General features: G+C 48.7%; 6 protein-coding genes across 6 annotated transcripts; 3 read left to right on the top strand and 3 right to left on the bottom strand.

Moving 5' to 3' along the window:
- Window positions 1–120: 120 nt before the first annotated feature.
- P170DRAFT_471414 (Zn(II)2Cys6 transcription factor) lies at window positions 121–2573 on the top strand (the record flags this gene model as incomplete). Its single annotated transcript, XM_024852836.1, has 6 exons — window positions 121–193; window positions 220–337; window positions 391–1529; window positions 1581–1713; window positions 1790–2113; window positions 2171–2573. 6 exons carry the CDS (start codon window positions 121–123, stop codon window positions 2571–2573), a joined length of 2190 nt encoding a protein of 729 aa, XP_024706784.1.
- Window positions 2574–3194: 621 nt separating this feature from the next.
- Window positions 3195–4310, bottom strand: P170DRAFT_453197 (uncharacterized protein; the record flags this gene model as incomplete). The annotated part of the gene is made up of 3 exons (XM_024851342.1): window positions 3195–3578; window positions 3653–3881; window positions 3940–4310. The coding sequence occupies 3 exons, from the start codon at window positions 4308–4310 to the stop codon at window positions 3387–3389; spliced, it is 792 nt and encodes a 263-aa protein (XP_024706783.1). The 3' UTR covers window positions 3195–3386.
- Window positions 4146–4994, top strand: P170DRAFT_506493 (uncharacterized protein). The gene is made up of 2 exons (XM_024854398.1): window positions 4146–4632; window positions 4710–4994. The coding sequence occupies exons 1-2, from the start codon at window positions 4436–4438 to the stop codon at window positions 4921–4923; spliced, it is 411 nt and encodes a 136-aa protein (XP_024706782.1). The 5' UTR covers window positions 4146–4435; the 3' UTR covers window positions 4924–4994.
- A 1249-nt stretch (window positions 4995–6243) lies between these two features.
- P170DRAFT_422490 (amidase family protein) lies at window positions 6244–8340 on the bottom strand (the record flags this gene model as incomplete). Its single annotated transcript, XM_024847437.1, has 3 exons — window positions 6244–6442; window positions 6491–8292; window positions 8335–8340. 3 exons carry the CDS (start codon window positions 8338–8340, stop codon window positions 6244–6246), a joined length of 2007 nt encoding a protein of 668 aa, XP_024706781.1.
- Window positions 8341–9951: 1611 nt separating this feature from the next.
- P170DRAFT_348526 (sensor histidine kinase/response regulator) lies at window positions 9952–13767 on the bottom strand (the record flags this gene model as incomplete). Its single annotated transcript, XM_024843682.1, has 5 exons — window positions 9952–10190; window positions 10244–10352; window positions 10401–10632; window positions 10694–13624; window positions 13676–13767. 5 exons carry the CDS (start codon window positions 13765–13767, stop codon window positions 9952–9954), a joined length of 3603 nt encoding a protein of 1200 aa, XP_024706780.1.
- Window positions 13768–16266: 2499 nt separating this feature from the next.
- Window positions 16267–17397, top strand: P170DRAFT_422488 (uncharacterized protein; the record flags this gene model as incomplete). Its single annotated transcript, XM_024847436.1, has 3 exons — window positions 16267–16544; window positions 16603–17303; window positions 17375–17397. The coding sequence occupies 3 exons, from the start codon at window positions 16267–16269 to the stop codon at window positions 17395–17397; spliced, it is 1002 nt and encodes a 333-aa protein (XP_024706779.1).
- Between the last annotated feature and the right edge of the window lie 552 nt (window positions 17398–17949).

Here is a 17949-nt window from a genome sequence, read left to right as displayed (position 1 = left end):
TCCTAGCAAGCCTTATTTTGGGGTGATCTGCAACCGGAAAAAGATATTCCGCAACAGCTCTTACATGCTCTAGTGGCTCCTCCATCTTTCCCTTGAAAAAAGCCGTGGACGTCCCCCGTCATGCTAAAGCCATCAACCCCCTTCGCGCCCTTTTGCGCCGAGGTGATTGTGAACGAGGAAATTCTGGCCGATAGTGGGTCGCCAACTAATAAGTCACAGAGCCAATTAGTATGCTCGATATATTGGAGCGGATAATAACTTCCGATGACCCGCTCGCCACCTCTGCTCAATCGCCCTGCACCCCGCGAACACCACGACACTGGGCGATGGCGGGGTCGTTCGCATCTAGAGACAATCTGTTGCTCTCGTTGCCCTGATCTCCAGTCGCAGGCTGCTTTCGACCGATTTCCTCGACCGAGAGCGCTCGTTCCGGATGACAAGCAAACTGGAACCCCAAAAACGAGACCGGCACACCAGCCGCGCCAGCTTCGCATGTCATCAATGCAAGAAGTCAAAGAGACGATGCGACATTTCGAAACAAGTCTTCGGGTCGACGAAATCCTGCAGCACCTGTCGTGAGAGAAACGAAAAATGTGACTTGCGCTCACATGGGGACGACAAGCGAAAACAGCGCCAGGGAGTCAAGCCGCTCCAGGCTAGCGTCGCAATGCTTGAGCGCGAGCTTGCAATCCTGTCAGCTCAGCAAGCCTCGGGCTCTGATGGAGCCCCCTTGCAGATGAGATATTCTTGTCTAAGCTCGCGTGCTGGCTCGGATGCGGACTTACCACCCGAAGCATCAACATTCAGCTTTGATCCTAAGCAGCCATCTCACTCCAGTTCGGGAGTCCTCGAAATTCCTGGTATAGATGGCTGTTTCGGTTCTTTCGGAGCTTCGGGGAGCTCAGTAAGCTCGAGAGAACATGTGGAGAACTCGAAAGACCCCCCAGAATTTCCGATTGGCATGGACGAAGTGACCCCTCCGTCGGGAGATCTAGACCAAGATAAATATGGAAATGAACACTATTTCGGAGCGTCAAGCATGTTGCCATATGGCGATAGGCAGTCTTCATCGCCCAAGCATCTTAGCGATGTCAAGCGTCACCTTGCACAGAAAGAAGACATCTCGCCCTCCTCCCTTGAGGACTTTATAGAGCCAGAACCCATTGTTTCTCACCTTCCGGAGCTTTTCTGGACGTACCAAGCATCGCACCTTTTGATCATAGACCGCGACATCTTTCTACGACATCGCGAACTTGCTCGAAGCGGTAACGGAATCGGTGACCGAAATTACTACACCCCATGTCTGCTCTATTCGATGTTAGCGCTAGCCTCTCTTATAAGCACTGACAGAGGCGTGAAGCGGTACGCCTCAGCTGGAGGGACTCCGGGCGATCTTTTTAATGCACGGGCGAGGGCCTTGTTCGATCTGGAAATGGAATGTCCAACCGTGACAACTGCTCAAGCTGCCATTCTGATTGAATCACGATATGGCACCTTTGTCGACAGCTCGCTTGGGTGGACCTTCAGCGGTACGTGCTCTGTTCAGATTGTCAACTTCGTCATCTGCTGATTCTGTCAAGGAATTGCACTCCGAGTTGTGACCAAGCTTGGTCTGCATCTCGATTGTTCCAGGATGGTGGCGAGCAAAAGGATCACTGAGGAGGAGGCTAGATATCGATCGGTCGCTTTTTGGGGTTCCTACATCGAGGACAGGTCTGTCATTAACCCTCACTGCTATTGGAGACCGTGGTTTCGTTCTTTCCCCAAGCTAACGTCCACTCTACCGCAGACTCTACAGCGCCTACTGCCAACGACCGATGATGCTGATGGACTGGGACATCACAATCGGTCCCCCTCAATCCCAGCCTTTGAACGCGCCGTATATATCCTGTCATCTTCTTCCACACACCGTGTCTTTGAGTCAAATATGCGGGAGGACTTTGCTTGGTCTCTATGCCCAGCGACATCTCCACAGCGCCAAAGACGGACTTAAGAAGATCGCCTTCGAAATTCACGGACAGCTATGGAATTGGCAACAAAGCCTGCCAGACGATCTAATTTGGTCCACAGCAGATAGCTCGACACTAACTCCACCATCGGTGTTGGTCTTACAGTGAGTGCCGAAAAATACGGAACTGCATAACAAGACCGACCTTCTGACTGGTTCCAGCATGCAATTCTACTACAATCTCATCCTTGTCCATCGCCCTCTACTTGGATTCTCGAAAGCCCGAGAAGAGCTTTCCCAGGCGCCTGATTCCTCTCTGACAACTTCTACAATTACCTGCGCCATATCTGCTGCCAATATCGCGAAGCTGGTTCGTGACTACCGTGAGCTGTATGATATCAGGCAAATAACTCCCAATGGGGTCCATATGACCTTCATCGCCGCAACTATCCATCTCATCAACTTCCGGCTTACAAGTCACGATTCACATGGTCAGCTCTTTTGGGACTGTGTGAAGGCTTTGTCTGAGATGGCTGACTCTTACCCAATGGCCGAAAAGGCTGGTCTTGTTTTAAACAGTCTCATCGAGCGTTTTAAGCCTCTTGAGGGGCCGTCGTCGCAATAAGCTAAGAGCCCGGGCCAGTCAGCACTTGGGAGTGAAGGATCTCAAAGGATCTCAGATCAACCCAGCAACGCTAGAAGTGGTGACCCAACAGCGGAAACTGGCTCTACAGCCTCACCAACTGTTAATATTACATCTCGAACAGGCCCACAGCTTTCGTTGTGGACAGGCCCGGATACATACTCTGGCGTGCCATTCTATTCAGACACACCTCTTGAGATTCCCCAGCCGACGGACATCCAAGGATTTACGGATGCCGCGGGTGAGATCGACTTCTGCCAGCAAACTTCAAATGGTGGCGTTGTTGAGGGATTTGATTACTCGGATATCCCGACAGAGCTTCATTCGTTCAGTGATCCGTCTGTAGACCCGTCCGCAGGTGGGGACCCCTCATTGCTGAATATCGGAGCAGACCGGGATATATTGATTACACTGAGTCTAGACGTTAGAGACTTGTTTCATACATTCTACGGGAAAGCCGTTGGATTGTATTAGCCAGCCCTGGCCTCTGCATGCCATCCTCATTCCATACATCCTTTTGGTGTGCCAACGCAACAAAGTAGCTTGTCCATAGACTTACCAATAGTATGAGACAATGTAGAAAGCTCTAGACCTATATTCAATGTTCGGCTTTATGAAACAAAACCCTTAACGGGGCGAGCATATGAAAGACTCACTCGGTATGATGGATTTACAAAGAATAGAAACGAAGGAACGAGCACATATTAAACCGTTCCAAGACCCATTGACCCATGAGGATGTTATAGAACCCTGAAAACACCTTAACGCAAGCACCGCCAATCCATGATCCAAACATTAAGTCCGGGCCAGCCCTCTAGACGTATCACCAATCGGACCGCCCAGGAACCACTGTGCAAAGGTCTTGAACCCATCTGCATTCAAAAACGTAAAGTCATAGGAACTAGTGCGCCGCATCAACAGCTCCTGGCCATCAAAGTATGCCTCAATGACACGCGGATGCCGTCGATTCATAGAAAACAGTAGAACCTGGCATCATGATTAGCCTTTTTTATTTTATTTTTTCTGTTTGGTTGAGAATGCTTCGAATGAGGTACAATTACCGGCGCTACCATATGATTGACAAACACCTTCTGCTTCAGTTGACCCAGCATGATCCGGATGACAGTCAGTATTTCCCCACGGAGTAGATGACTATCATCTGCGTCAAGGTCGTTGTGCATGATGCATTTAATATGTGGCTTCGAAGCCTTAGCAACATGAATGATCGATAACGTGCCAAATTCAGGCGGAAAGGTCCGGTAGAGATCCCCAAAATTGTAATCGCCGATCCTGGGGAACCGATAAGTAGCGAACGTTTGAACAAGGGGTGGTGGCACCAAAGGCTTACTGGTTGCTTGACCACGTTCGTTGAACCTCCGGGAGGTCGATCATCAGCTTGCGAACGTATGACGAAAGGTAAAGGTAAATCAGTCGCCCGCGTTCGCTGGACAGGGTTAGACTGTCGGTGCTGTATTCTCGGTCGACATATTCTTCCGTTGGCTCTGGCATGTTCTCGGGAGCCAAGGCCATGAAAAACGTTGGTGCGAGCGAGTCATCGCCCTCAAGGCTCAAGGGTAGAGTCCGGACTCTGCACCGCTTCAGCACGCCTTGGTCCAGGGTATGCATATCCGTCTTTTCAAGGGCGTTGATGTCCCTTTCCATGACGGTGAGCGCTTTGCGGAGATTATACCGATCACGAGACTCGGTGACGGATTCCATTGTCACGGTTGATGTATGGACTGGCTTTCCGCCCTGGATAGGATCATGAGAAAGCCTGCAGTCTTAAATGCTTGTAACCAGCCCGATGGTGTCGCTTGAAGGGGTGTGGCTAACGCTCTGGATGGATGATCGTCGACGACGGAAATCTCCTGGCGTTGCCCCGCGACGGGTTCGGAGCCACTCGCAGCGGTGATATAATAGAGGTCAAGCCGGTACTCAGACAGACGAAGGAGCCGCAGATTCGTATACAAGAGAGCCACCGGATTGTTGCCAGCTTACTGACAGACTTCAAATCGTCTTTCCCTACATGTCGAAGCAAGCCGTAAGTGAAAATTTCACTATCATCAACCCCTCAACCCTGAGGCGCGTTCTCTGCAAAGCTGACTCAGTACCTGGCAGTCGTCTTATTATATCACAAGATAGGCAGGAGATCTATATCTCTGTCGCTGAGCACAATGCTGATTACATCAACTATCTCCAGACAGGAGATATCCGCAACAGTCCTTTCGTGGTGATACGCCAATTTGGTCCCTGGAGCACTAACAGTGCCACTGCCATGGCCGAACTGGGTCCTATTCTTCTAGCTATCAGCATAAATGCTCAGCATTATTAGGGGGATGGGTTTGTTGTTAAGTCTCGTCGGTGCCCTTTCTTTGTGCATCTATCCTCTCAATTATATGAATTCTATCATTTAGCTTAGGTTCAGTTTTGCCTTCCTATCTTCCTGGCTCGGGGGTATTGTTTCGGGCTTGCCTTACTGCGAATAATAAGCCTCATCCCAGTAACATGATTAAGGGCAGACCGGCCAGCTTTTAATGGAGTCAGTTAGAAGCTACAGGAACCCTCTCATTGAAACAGAAGTTGTACACAAGGGCGGCATGCGATAGAACTCTCCGAGCCCATATAGGCTTTGACAGAAATCAGACGGAATGAAGAGATAGATTACAGGCTTTCCACTGTCTATGGACTTTTAGTAATCATGTGCATCCACTTGTCTTCTGCCCGCAATTTGATCATGTACATAGTACTCTCTACAGAGCACAACAAATTGCTCGAATTCATCGCGGGAGGGGACTGTTCATATAATCACTTTACTATACTGGCGGGTGGCGGTGCTCTTGTAGCGCTCCCTTTACTGTCACGCTCTCAGGGGTTTCTTCGGCTGACAATGCAAAGACTGGGATTCAAACCACCTCAGTACTCAGCCATTGATCTCGGGTGAACAGCAAGCAGGTAAGGAAATATAGAGCGTATCCTCATAGCACATACACAACAGCGACAACAGCAAAAGAAAAAACAAACAAGGAAAATCAAACTCATTCATTACTTTTCAGAGGATAGAAGAGAAGTCGAAAGACAAGTCAATTGGCTCACAAGACTCGGTACTTAAGCTATTATACTAAGGATTACTAGCATATTTGAATTAAGGATTGATAACCTCTAAGTTTAATTTCCCCCCTCATTCTTTTACCTATACGGGATCTAGAAGATTAACATTGGTGTGACCTGACAGACCCTGAAGCACCAGAATTTGCCAAGACTTTCTTTTTTCCGGACGCATAAAGCGATGATTCATCTGGGTGTTTACTGTTTTTCCCCTCGGCTCTGGGTGGAAGTTGTGATTTAGAGGAAGACTGGTTGGTTTGCGTATCATCTGAAAAGAAGATAATTTATATACATCGGGTCAAGCGCAAATAGAGTTCCATTCAGTCTGAATTGAAACAAAATCAATCCTGTGAACGAGACCCTTATCATCTACTGTGTCGAGCGTTCACGCCAGGAATTACCGCGCAATCGCAGTTGACTGCGGACGTATGTGGATATACGAGCCGGGCAATGCTGTGCATGGAAAGACTGTTGAGCTGTTTTTGTTGTCCGAAAAGTCTGGGGATTTGGAATAGATCCTCCTTGATTATCTTAGAGTATAGCCTGTCTAAACCTCAAATGCCGTCCGTCCCGTTTTCACCGTCTGCAGAATCCCTGCCTCGGCCATTTTCTCCACCATATTAAACAACATGAGATCACAGCCTCGTCGAGCAATCATATTAACACTGACAGGCAACTGCTCTGTAACCATTGTGATAGGAGACTGGTAGTCAACCTGGCCTATCGGGATGGTATAATCGGCGCATCTGCATGCCATCAGTAAACGTCCGAACCCGACGAAATGAACAACCTACCCAAACATCGGACAAATGCTGGCACACGGCAGGGCCCCCTGTCCAGTCAGAGTTACATATGTCGCATTCGGCCCGTCGTTTAGTTCCTTCTCGCGAAAGCTGGGGACACCTCCTGTGCCAATGTCGCACAGTAACAGCGACTCCGAACATGACTCCGGCGTCTCGTACAGCACATTCTTCTCGAACCAATCTACCGCTGTCGCTTTACTCACCAAAGCCTTGTTGTATGCCTCTTGTGTGACGAGGCTAGCATTGAACTGCGACCATAAGGCGCGCCACTGCGCCTCGACGGGTGGGAATCGTCCGTCATATCGGGCTTCCCATTCCGAGATGAGTGGACCAGCGACATCAACATGCTGAGACCAGGAACCTAGCATGATAGAGGCATTCATGATCGATTCCCAGGGGCTTGTCGTGTTCGAGTAGATAGATGCGTTGTCGACCATCCTGGTCAAATTAAAATGGTGAACATCCAGGCTGAACAACGCCGACATCTTAGAAATGAACGTATCCAGGATCACCTGCGCAGCGGGATTCTTCATCGGGAAATGCTCGTCGGGATATAAAACGCGCGACGGGAACTTCATAGTGTCGGGGACATTCAGCGGCGAAAGGCCAGTGACAGCCGAATTCTGATGCATCTCTTGGGTATACCACGTCTTTGCGAATCGCGCCCATGCGACCGGATTACGCGAGAACACGCCCGCCGTGTCTTGCGCCCGGTTTAGGGGAACAGCACCATCGAAAGAAATCATCCCTTGGCTGGGCCGATTTCCATACGTGCCCGATACCGCTGCAGGCAGACGCATCGACGCACCTGTATCGCTACCTATAGCTGCATCCAGCCAGTCGTATGCTGCTACCGAGCAGCCGCCCCCGGAAGAGGATGCAGAGCAAGTCAGGTACCCATCGCCGCGCGAGTTAAAGGGATGGTGCTCGTCCATCCATTCCCACGGGTCTGCGCCGGAGGCGAATTGCGCGAGCTTGTACTTTCCGACAAGGACGGCGCCGAAATCAACCAATCTCTGGATAGATGGTGCTGTGGCGTTGGCAATTGGAGTAATAGAGACCCAGGCCTGACTACCGACTGGCGTCTGTAGCCCGCGGACATCGAAGAGATCTTTAACAGCTACTCGGACTCCAGCCAGTGGACGCTGGTCTGCCCAGGAGTAGATGCGACTAGGGACGGGGATTATCGGGCCCCATAATCTCGAGCTCATGGACTGGAGCGGAAAGAAAGTTCCCACTCCATCATTGGATGGGTACATGCCAGTGATGAAGCTGCGAAAGCTATCGATATATAACCGATAGGTAGTGAGAAGGGTGATGCTGTCGTCGGAGATAATGGCTGTATAGGGGCCAGATGGTAGAGGTCTATCCGAAGTGTCACAAATAGAGACAAAGCCCGACGGAACAGGGTCAAAGATAATTGAATCAATAAATACTGTGTCGACTGCACGATTGGCGAGGTATTCTATGGCCGTCTGGTCCAGACTGCTATGAGGAAAGGAGGATGACAGGTAAATGTTTGCCAAAAAGCCGTGGGAGATAACATCGTCACCTTCAAGGTAGCTGCCAATAGTGGCTTCAAGGAGCTCGCCAGTGATATGGGTTTGGTTGGCGACGATGGCTGTTACTGGAATCAATTTATCATCCTCCTTCTGGTCTGAGTAGTGTAGAACTCTGCGAGAATGTTTGGAATCAGCGAAATATGTCGTATTTCCCGATTCATAGATGATCCCTTGGGGTGCTCTCTCGAGCGCCTTGATAGACCTGTGGGTTGTTTGAACTGCAGTGGCACCCTGCGTTAAGGCCAGCGCTGTGATGAAGATTTATCGGCACACTTTCATGGTTAGATTTCTGTGACAGGTGGATTATAGACGACGATGTAGTACTAATATCGCCCAGAGTAATGCATACCCATACGTGACTGCGCGGGCCATTGCCATTAATCTCGTTACTATGCAAGGGGTATGATATTTCTGCACTTTTCTTCAGTGCAGAACTTTAAACTTTCTCGGGAGCTGAACCCCTTTCCTTCTGTTTCCAAGGGTTGTATGGACGCGTACTCGGAGGTACAAGCCCCTTGCAAGGATAGCGAAGGGAGAGGAGTAGTAATGCTCATATCCATGGCCCAATATATTGGGATATTTCATGAATCGATGTTGGACACAGTATCTAATAGGCCCTCTTGTACGAAACTTATGTCCGGTCAGATAAGATCGATCAAACTGGGATATCATACACATACCGCTATTTCAGCTTAGCCTGGAGAATACTTATCCCTGCATATGTAGTATAACTGCTTTTATTACTTACTCTAACTTTCTTTAGAGGGTTCAATGAATCAATCACTACTATTACTACGATGAATCAAAATGATCGATAGACCACAAAAGATATAAACACACTAATCAAAATTCTACAGTCAGTTTTGGCTTCTCTTCTGGTTGATACTTACTACAGCCCTGGAGCCTGAGATATGACGAAGGTATTGAAATCCAGCCACTGAAGACTTCGAAAAGTTAAGCGCAAGAGGAGGGAATGTTTAGTCTTTGAGGTGCATCAGCGCAGAAATGGCGGTGTGAAACAGACCAGGGTGAATGTTTTCAGGGAGAAAAATGGCGGTAAAGTTTCGTAAACGTAGGCGACAAATGAGCAATGCAGAGGTCCAATACAGAAGCTATATCTGTGTAAGATCGGCTTCGATAGTGCATATTTGATGCCTGTGTAGCGGGAATGTCATGTAGACAAATGAATACTTATGCTGAATGAAGTAGGGAATGGACGAAACTATCTTCATCCTCTCTTATATAACCTTGGATACTATTTATTGTATTGCTCACACTTGTGGCTCCTATTAGGTCTGCTGCCAACATCACCACATTTTCGCAGCACTGCGTAACTAGTCCGTGTATTCATGACAGTGAAAGCAAGTGTGCAAGTGAGTTATGAATAGACTTACTTCGTAAGGAAATAATTTCTAATGCTGTGGGCATCAGCATTATCCTAAAGGATGGCTTGGTTGTGGAGTGATGCTGGCTTTGAGCTAAACATTCAACCCTCGCAAAAATTAAAATATTATTCTACTAGTAACTCCCTTTCTATTTTATATATATATAAATCAGGAACCTGATGTTGGCACCTATCTTTCAATTTTGGATCACTTTGTTCACCACCAGAACTAGTTAACTATCTCTTATTGCAATGAGTAATCAATATATTACTCTTTTACTTCATTTTCATATAATCAGTAATTGACGTAATTCATTGTCTATTATATTTGGATTTTCGCGACAAGAAATGGCTGAGACCTTGCCTTGCGCCACGGCTGATCGCAAAGGGAAGAAGAAAAAGGTAATAAGATTAATCCACACAGTAAAGTGTTGCACCGTATATCGTTAGTTCGAGAATAATTCAAAATAAATTCATAATTTCGGGCATAAATAACATCACTTCGTTTATTCACGTTCGTCATCCGTAGAATGTGCAAATTTATGAAGCATCTCTCTAAGCTGCTTCAATGGCACGGGCTTGGTTAGAAACACATTAACCCCGCTATCATTTGCCTCTTGTTGCTTTTCAGAAGATAAAACTGATGTAAGAATTACTATCGAAGCAGGTGGGCGCCCGCTTTTTCTTTCGAAGTGTCGCATGGCCCGGCTAGCGGACAGGCCATCCATGACAGGCATGGAGATATCTATGCCCAATTAGTACGGTGAATCCACATGTATGACTGGGAAGAAGGCTTACCCATAACAACTACTTTGAAGGCATTCTTTTCGAACTTTTCGAGTGCCTCCTTCCCATTTTTAGCGGTTTGATATCTAAAATTCGCGTTTTTCACGCATGTCTCGATAATCTGCAGATTTGATTAACATACGTCTTGGGCAGCACTCCATACACGTACCTTCAGATTGACAGGATTATCCTCTACAAGAAGCACTTCAGAAGACTCTTCCGGTTTGCACTCATCCCCTTGATCCGGGGATTTAAATTCACTTTGCTGCTTGCTCGGGAAATCAATCTCTGTCCCCAGATGATTAGCCAAGAGGGATATCTTTTTGGCTTGGTTTTCGTTTCCCTTTCCTCCTTGGTTCAAGCAATGCTCGAAAGCAGTTGCCAGTGACCTTGGGCTCACACTGTATAATTGTCAGTAAGCAGACATCGAGAAACGTCTATACCTGCGGAGGGGAGACTCACGGTTGAGCCAAAAAGACTGCACGATCCTCGTCATTCTCTTTGACCACTTTCCAGCTGCTGGCCTGTGCACTGAGAACAATTAGAGGGTATGTGCTCCTTGACTCAATGGGCCTCCGGACATCTGACTCCACGGAGTCTTGGGCCATTGTTCGGTACTCATGATCCGTCACGATGATGAAGTCCGCTGGTCCCGATTCAAGCGCTTTCATATCGAGAACCTTCAAGCCGAACCATTCACTCACCATGTGGTTGAGACTGGACAGAATGTCGTTGAACGTGTCTGATCCTATATGCAAGTCCCCGCGTTGGAGGCTGCGAGTGAAGAATGAAACTGTCTTGCCATTCAACCTCTGCCTCAGAGGCTGATATGGAGAGTCAATGGCAGATCGAGGGGACGAAACATCCACCGGTATGATAACGTCCACGTCAGTTCCCTTATCAACCTCACTTCTAAATTCGATCTTTCCCCCAAGAGACTTGACAATCTGGTGGACCAAGTGAAGACCCACACCGAGGCCAGGCGATTCGGTATCTTCTTGGACAAAGGCCATGCAGAGGTGATTGACAAGAAAGTCTCGAGACATACCCCGTCCCGAGTCACTAACAATAAGTCGTACTGCGGGAACTGTTTCATGTGTGTTCACGTTCATGGTATCCCTCTTCATTAATAATCGGATATAGCCGCTTGCGGTGTATTTCAAGGCATTGCCGAAAAGATTCATGATCACTCGGCGCCAGGCGCCAGCATAAACCGGATAATGCCAGCTATCCTGCCATTCGATGTCCACAATGGTAATCATACGACCATCTCCCTTTCCTGTCTCGAGTAATGCAGATCCCCGGCGACCAGTGTCCCTGGCGGTCTCGGGTGCAGAGTTGACCTCACGACTGTGGAACTCGGCACCTGCCAGGAGTCCTTCTATAACTTCCTGCGCTAGCGAAGCTAGGTCCTCACCCTGGAGGATTCCTGGAACCGCTATTTTTGGCTGAGAGATGCTGGTGTTTCCACCGTCACCCTTCTCTGCTAGAGCTGACGCAGCCGGTGTAGTGAGGGTGTTGATCTTGGCGTAGTCAAGTAAGTGATTGAGTGTATCCAGCAAAGTCCGTCCACAGCTATAAACAGTGTCCACAAGACCCTTTTGTGCATAAGTAGAGACTGTCTCTTGTAGTAACTCGACGGTTCCTAAAATACCGTGAAGTGGGGACCGCAGCTCGTGGGAGATTGACGAGATGAAGTCACCTTTGGCCCGGTCAGCGGCCTCCACATCCATACGGGATACTTCAGCCATGACGCTATTACTGAACGCAGCCATATACGTTAAATCCTTCGGCTCAGACAATATCCGGCCGGGATCGTTGGCCCATACCAAGTTGACTGTAAACCACCGACCGCGTTGGAAATCCCAGACCGGGTAGATGGCAATGCATCGTGCATCAGGCAGAACCTTATGCAAGTACTTGATTTCCATCATTTCGATCTCGAGGTTTTGCTCTTTTGGTGATACAGCCTTGACAACCCGGTCCTTGGCGTCGTACGCTTGACTGACATCGTCTGCCAGCCCTTCGAAGCTGACCGCGATCGAACCGTCTCTTTCAATGTGGAATATCTTTCCTCTCGGGTAGCGATCAATCAGATGATTCACAAAGCTACCAGGGATCGATATATAATGGCTTTCGCCTTGGCCTTTTGTTTTGCTGGAGTCCGAGGAGGTCGCGTACCCTAGTACCAGTGTTCTCGAATCCTTGCCCTCTTCCTCGAAGCCGTTATCTTTTTGGCCATTAACGTGATCATCACCGCTGGACACCTTTCCAGTAGATACTTGAGTCTGACTATTGTCGTTATCAGTGATTGAGCCAATCATCAGTCGTCTAGTGTATACGCTGGCATCGAGGAACAGAGCACCTTCCACATCCAATGCTTGATTCATCAGGCATGAGGCCCGATTGAGTGCCGATTGGACATTGGATGGCGCAAGCTTCCTTTTCAGTTGCTTGGTAGTCGGTGTAAGTGCAGGGGGCTGTTCATCGTCTTCAGTTGTGGCTTCTGGTTCTTTCTCGTCGTCGTCCTGCGATTTGAATTTTCTTATAGGGGATCGACTCTCGCTTGCGTCAACCTTTTTCGTTCTTTCCGTAGCTCTATGTTTATCACCAGATGCTTTAGGGAGTCTTCCTCGGTCATCCGAGTTTCGGTCTTCTCCCGCCTCATCAGCGATCTGAACCTGTTCCAGCTTTTCGCTGACTTGATCGAGGTCGTCTTGCTTTCTGTCTGACGCAGTGGCACCGTCAATGCCCTCGCTCAAGTCTGCTTTGCCACGCACAAAGAGACCCAGCGCTCGTACCATCTTTTCTTCGCGATGTTCCTCGCGCATTGCACGCCGCGAAATGAGGTACTCCATAATTGTAACACTCACTTCATGCAATAGATCTATCGACTCGTCGGAGACCCTATAACGTGGTTTATCATCCAATACCACAACGCTTCCAATCACATAGTTCTCAGGCGACCTGATTGGGACCGAGATGTAAAATCGGTGAGAGGGCGAGCCAGCCACAATAGGGGCCGATTTGAATCGATCATCCTCCCAGAGGTCGGGTACTATGAAGCTATCTTTACGTTGACTTGTAAAGCTATCCATCGCTAATTTGCACATTGGTATTTCGTCCCGAGGGAGCTGCTGGACTCCACGCCAGAGCGCATCTGAACTCTCGCCACTCTTTTGACTCCGGAGGCCGAGTTTGCGTGTCGATTCGGCGACGACGTATTGCGTTGTGCGGTCGAAGAGGGAGATGAGGACTCGTTTCGTGTCTAGTCGGAGGCTCGCTAGTTGGGCGAAAACGGTTAGGACGTTGTCGCGTGAGACGTTCGGCGAGTACCCAGTTGATTGCTGCGCGTATTTCTCGGATTGTGAGAAACCCCAGTACGGTAGGTAACTGCTTGGATGTTAGTGATTGCTGTTTTCACAGGAATTGCAGCATCCATACAGGTGCATCTCCCGCTCGCGGGCAGCTTCAATGTTGTAGGCATATTTTCGTGGCCCCGTATCCGGCCCATTGCTTGATGTGGAAGAAGCCATGGAAGGCTCTCTCGGGGGGAGGTTGTACAGATCAACAGCGATGCGAATGGAGAAATAATGAAGAAAGTGACAGTGTTGCAAACGGTAGCACGAACACCGCAGTGGCCATGACCAAGGCCATGCCATGAATGGCAACCCCTTTCGTTTTCTTCTTGGACGCAAGACCCGCGGGATAATAACGTCATATCGTACCTGATCTATGTCTGGATCCACATGGTGGCAGCCGCCTGGAGAGCCTCTGACGTCATAGTTCGCCCAGTGCCTGGATATACCTACGGCCTAGTGTCAAAAGGCTAAACTTCTAACATCTACCACTTTTAGTACGTAGCAACATGCTGGGGAAGATGGAGCTTCGATAAGACTTCTTTCGATCTCTAGAAGAGTGGGCCTTCTTCCTTGCAGATAGGGAGACAAGTGGCTGAGAGATGGAGCCCATAATTCTGCGTTTTATAGAAGCATCACACCATTCTCCTACAAGTGCTGCACAATTCACTTATCGCTATGGGCCGATTCAGCATAGATAGGAGTGTCATAATACCCACCTTGTTTATCAGCATCTGGCACCTTCTCACACCGTACTTGTACAATTTCTTTATGGGCAGGAGCAGATCCTGTCCACAGAGCACCACCATATTGCCTCTGTTGTGTAATAAGATCATTCTCTCTAAGAATTGCTGCAACAGCCGTTCTGTTGTCTCCGCGAGAAGCAATCTATAACGCATTGCCACTCCCCACGCTCTGAACGTTAGCCCGAATATATTGCTGCCACTATGTCTTTTGATTATATATATCATCGTGGTGACTAGGAGCTAGGAACTAAGCACTCGAAATCGGGGCAGGGCGGTAAGACGACCGATGATTTAATTTCTGGCTATAACATAGGTGGCAAAAGGCAGGACACCTACAAATATAGTTGATGTTATGGCCGCCTCTGCTTTGCTTGAGTAACTGAGTAGCCACCTAGACGGTTGAATGGATTGGATGAATCCGGTGGCTGCCGAGTTGAGCCGAGCGAAACCCGTCGCCCATTGGCCGGAAAAGATGCCGAGGCTGCGGGTGCCCCACAGCCGGAAGCTCGGCGTCGGAGCCTCGGCATTTCTTACCGACAGCGGGTCCATCTTCCTGGGAAAAGCCAATAATAACTTCTTACCTACATAGTGGAGTCATGCTTGTTCTGCGGAGGACTCCGTAGTCTGTTGGATCCTGTCTCAGTGCCTGGATTCCCGATTGTGCATGCTGCAATCTCATTGGCATTCCCCATGAATTTGCGAAGAATCGCCGACAGGATACCAATTTAGAACAAAGGACGGCCTTCAATGTCCCTGGCAACGTACCGAGTAAACACAGGAAGTAGAGGAATGTTTCGAGGCAAGGGCGGGTAAGGCAGCGTTTGCTCAAGACCAATATGGTCTAACACGGAAGCTCTTCCAGGTTCTGTTGGAGGTAGTGTCTTGGACGTAGCAGCGGGTTGTGAGAATTTGCGATGATCTGCAATGATGGCACAAGTGGGATCGGGAATCCTCGGCCAAATGTCCTTGCATATACATATCCCTAGTAGGGGTGTTGATGTCGATCGCATTCCTTGACCGTGGTAGTATGCAAAATGTTTGATTCACAATTGGATTTGCATCTCCGAGCAAAAAGGGCTAAGGAATTGATTGACAACAACTAAATCGACATATCAGGAACTTGGGAGCTGTAGGTTATTTTTAGACCATGACAGATACTACTATGCCTAGTCGTAACGGTATACAAGAGGAAGAACGGAGTGCCTGGGATCTACGAGCTGCATGAGATCACGACGTTTTGAATAATTCTAATCAATTCAAACAAGAAACGTCACGGAATCAGCGGCTGAAATCTGGATATCCGTGAATTTTTGACCCGTGCAACTTGCTCCGGTACGCCGGCTGATCGGCCGAACCCGCTTTCTCCTGCCCCTTGCCGGTCACGGAAGAACTTGACCCCTTGCACTATACAAGGGATAAGGGAAGTCGAACATGGCAAGACCGTGGTGCTGGTGAGAATGCCAGACCACGAGATTATCGGATGGCTGCAGGGGACGACAGACCGCCAGACACGGAGAGTGATTAAAGACTTGTCAGAGAAAAACGGTGTCAGATTTGAGAGCATCTGTCGATCGTGGTCGCGAAAGGGAGTGAAAGGGGCTGTTACGTATCCACGTTAGGTGACCAACCATGCCGATGTTGGCGACTGTGTACCTGATCGTCAGAGGGAAGTGGTAGCACGTATCCTACTAGTTCGGGTAGACCGCATTCCTGTGGACATATGCTTTGACTTGGCTAGTTGCGTACCCACCTACATGCCGAGGGACATATACTCATGGCCTGTCCAATAAAGATAAAGTAGGTAGGCACGACCACACACAGAATGAGAGTGCATTAGATATTAACTGTTTACCTGACTGCTGTCTCTTCTCTGTCCGCCCTTTCGGAGGGTCCAATCTCTGCATATCAATAATTTCTTCACGGTTCAGTCATGCATCAGGAGGTCATTATACACGATATCCGGCGCCACGGCTGTGATCCGGCGGATTTACGATCGGAGTTGGTCTCAGGTCTTTTAGAGACGAACTCAGCGAAGTATATCCCGTCGTTACTACTATGGGACGAGAAGGGCCAGGGACATTTCGAGGCTATAACCTCGTCTCATGATTATTACCCATATCGAGCAGAGCTGGATTTGCTAAACAAAGAGAGCGAGACTATTGTCGAGACAGTGGAATCGGGAACGGTTATTATTGAACTCGGAGCCGGGTAAGTATCTCTTGAGCGGTGCATAGATTCTATCACGCTGACCACGTTGTGAAAAAAGCAATTGCAAGAAAAGCGGCGTCTTGCTCCAGGCATTGCATCGGCAGAAGAAGTCAATCGCCTACTTCGCGCTGGATGTAGCTGCCGATTCGTTGAATCACAGCCTTTCCCAGATGACACGAATGCTGGGGAATTCCAAGTATATCTCATGCCAAGGATTACTCGGCAGCTATGAAGACTGTATGTCACTTCTTGAGGAGGAAGAGCAGCGACTGTTCCGAAACCACAGACCTTTGTTTCTTTGGCTGGGAAACAGTATCACCAATATGGCCTGGGAGACATCCGTGAACAGTCTCCGCCGACTGCTACAGTACCCCAAGAGCCAGCTACTAGCATCTATTGATGGAAACGAAAATACCGAAGCCATTCAGCTTGCGTACGATCTGCCTGATGGAAAAATTCGACGGTTTGTGCGCAACGGGCTCAACCATGCCAATAGACTGCTAGGGGAAGACGTTTTCAGCGAGAGCGATTGGGACTTTGAGAGCAAGTTTGATGCGGTTGCCAAGGAACAACGCCTATACCATGTGGCGAAGCGGGACCTTTCATTGAAGGTAGATGGAAATTTTCTCTCCATTGCGAAGGGTGAAAAGATACATGCGATTACGAGCGCCAAGTGGACCGCTGTTGAAGTCGATCAATTATGTGCTGCTGCTGGCGTGGTCGTCAAATCCACATGGATTGACCCATTTGATAATTTTGGTGCGTGGAATTGCTCAATTTGCCCTTCGCGGGAAAAGAAAAAAGTAAACAACCAAAGCTAACTATACTAGGTTGCTACATGTTGCAACGGTAATCTCGAGATGGAGAAATGTGCTGAGGCGACATTATTTTGTTAGATTGCGTCTATCATAGAACCGGGTAGAAATGAGACTGAAAACTCTTAATTGCAAATCACTTCTGAAAAACACCATATATCACGGATGGAGTTGGCAATCGGACTGCAGAATCGGCTCAAATGGCCTTCCCGGGTCACTTACTGGGCCTTCTTAGTGGCTGTAAAGGATGAGGATGGTTCCCAAGTCTTGCTTCAAGAAGTATTACTAAATCTGGGAATCAAAAGGGCTGCTGTTCTGTGGAGTAGACTAATGTCTGGATCATATTGGCCCGGGGAAGACTCTGAGAGAGTATGGGGTGAGACATGAAAGAGAAGCCAAGGGATATGTGATGCCCCTCCGTTAGCGTTCAGCTAGCCACCAAAGCCGAGTCAAACGCATGTGGCACGCCTTATCCCATCGCTCTGAGGCGAGGTGAACAAGGCTGACAGCTTGCTGTTGCTCTCGGGACAAAATCGTGACCAGATTCCACACGTCTTCATTATTACTCTCGCCCTTGCCTGAAGTTGATA

Source organism: Aspergillus steynii, assembly GCF_002849105.1.
Source record: "Aspergillus steynii IBT 23096 chromosome Unknown P170scaffold_2, whole genome shotgun sequence".
In the NCBI taxonomy this organism is placed as follows: domain Eukaryota; kingdom Fungi; phylum Ascomycota; class Eurotiomycetes; order Eurotiales; family Aspergillaceae; genus Aspergillus; species Aspergillus steynii.
The sequence above is the reverse complement of the archived record's forward strand: the minus strand, read 5'-3'. Positions and strand labels throughout refer to the sequence as shown.

What these genes read in the sequence shown, in the direction of transcription:
- P170DRAFT_506493 (XM_024854398.1), top strand. Translation starts at nt 4,436, where the DNA reads ATGATCGTCGACGACGGAAATCTCCTGGCGTTGCCCCGCGACGGGTTC. An exon ending in CCTACATGTCGAAGCAAGCC is followed by an intron (nt 4,633 to 4,709) that starts GTAAGTGAAAAT and finishes AGTACCTGGCAG; the next exon opens with TCGTCTTATTATATCACAAG.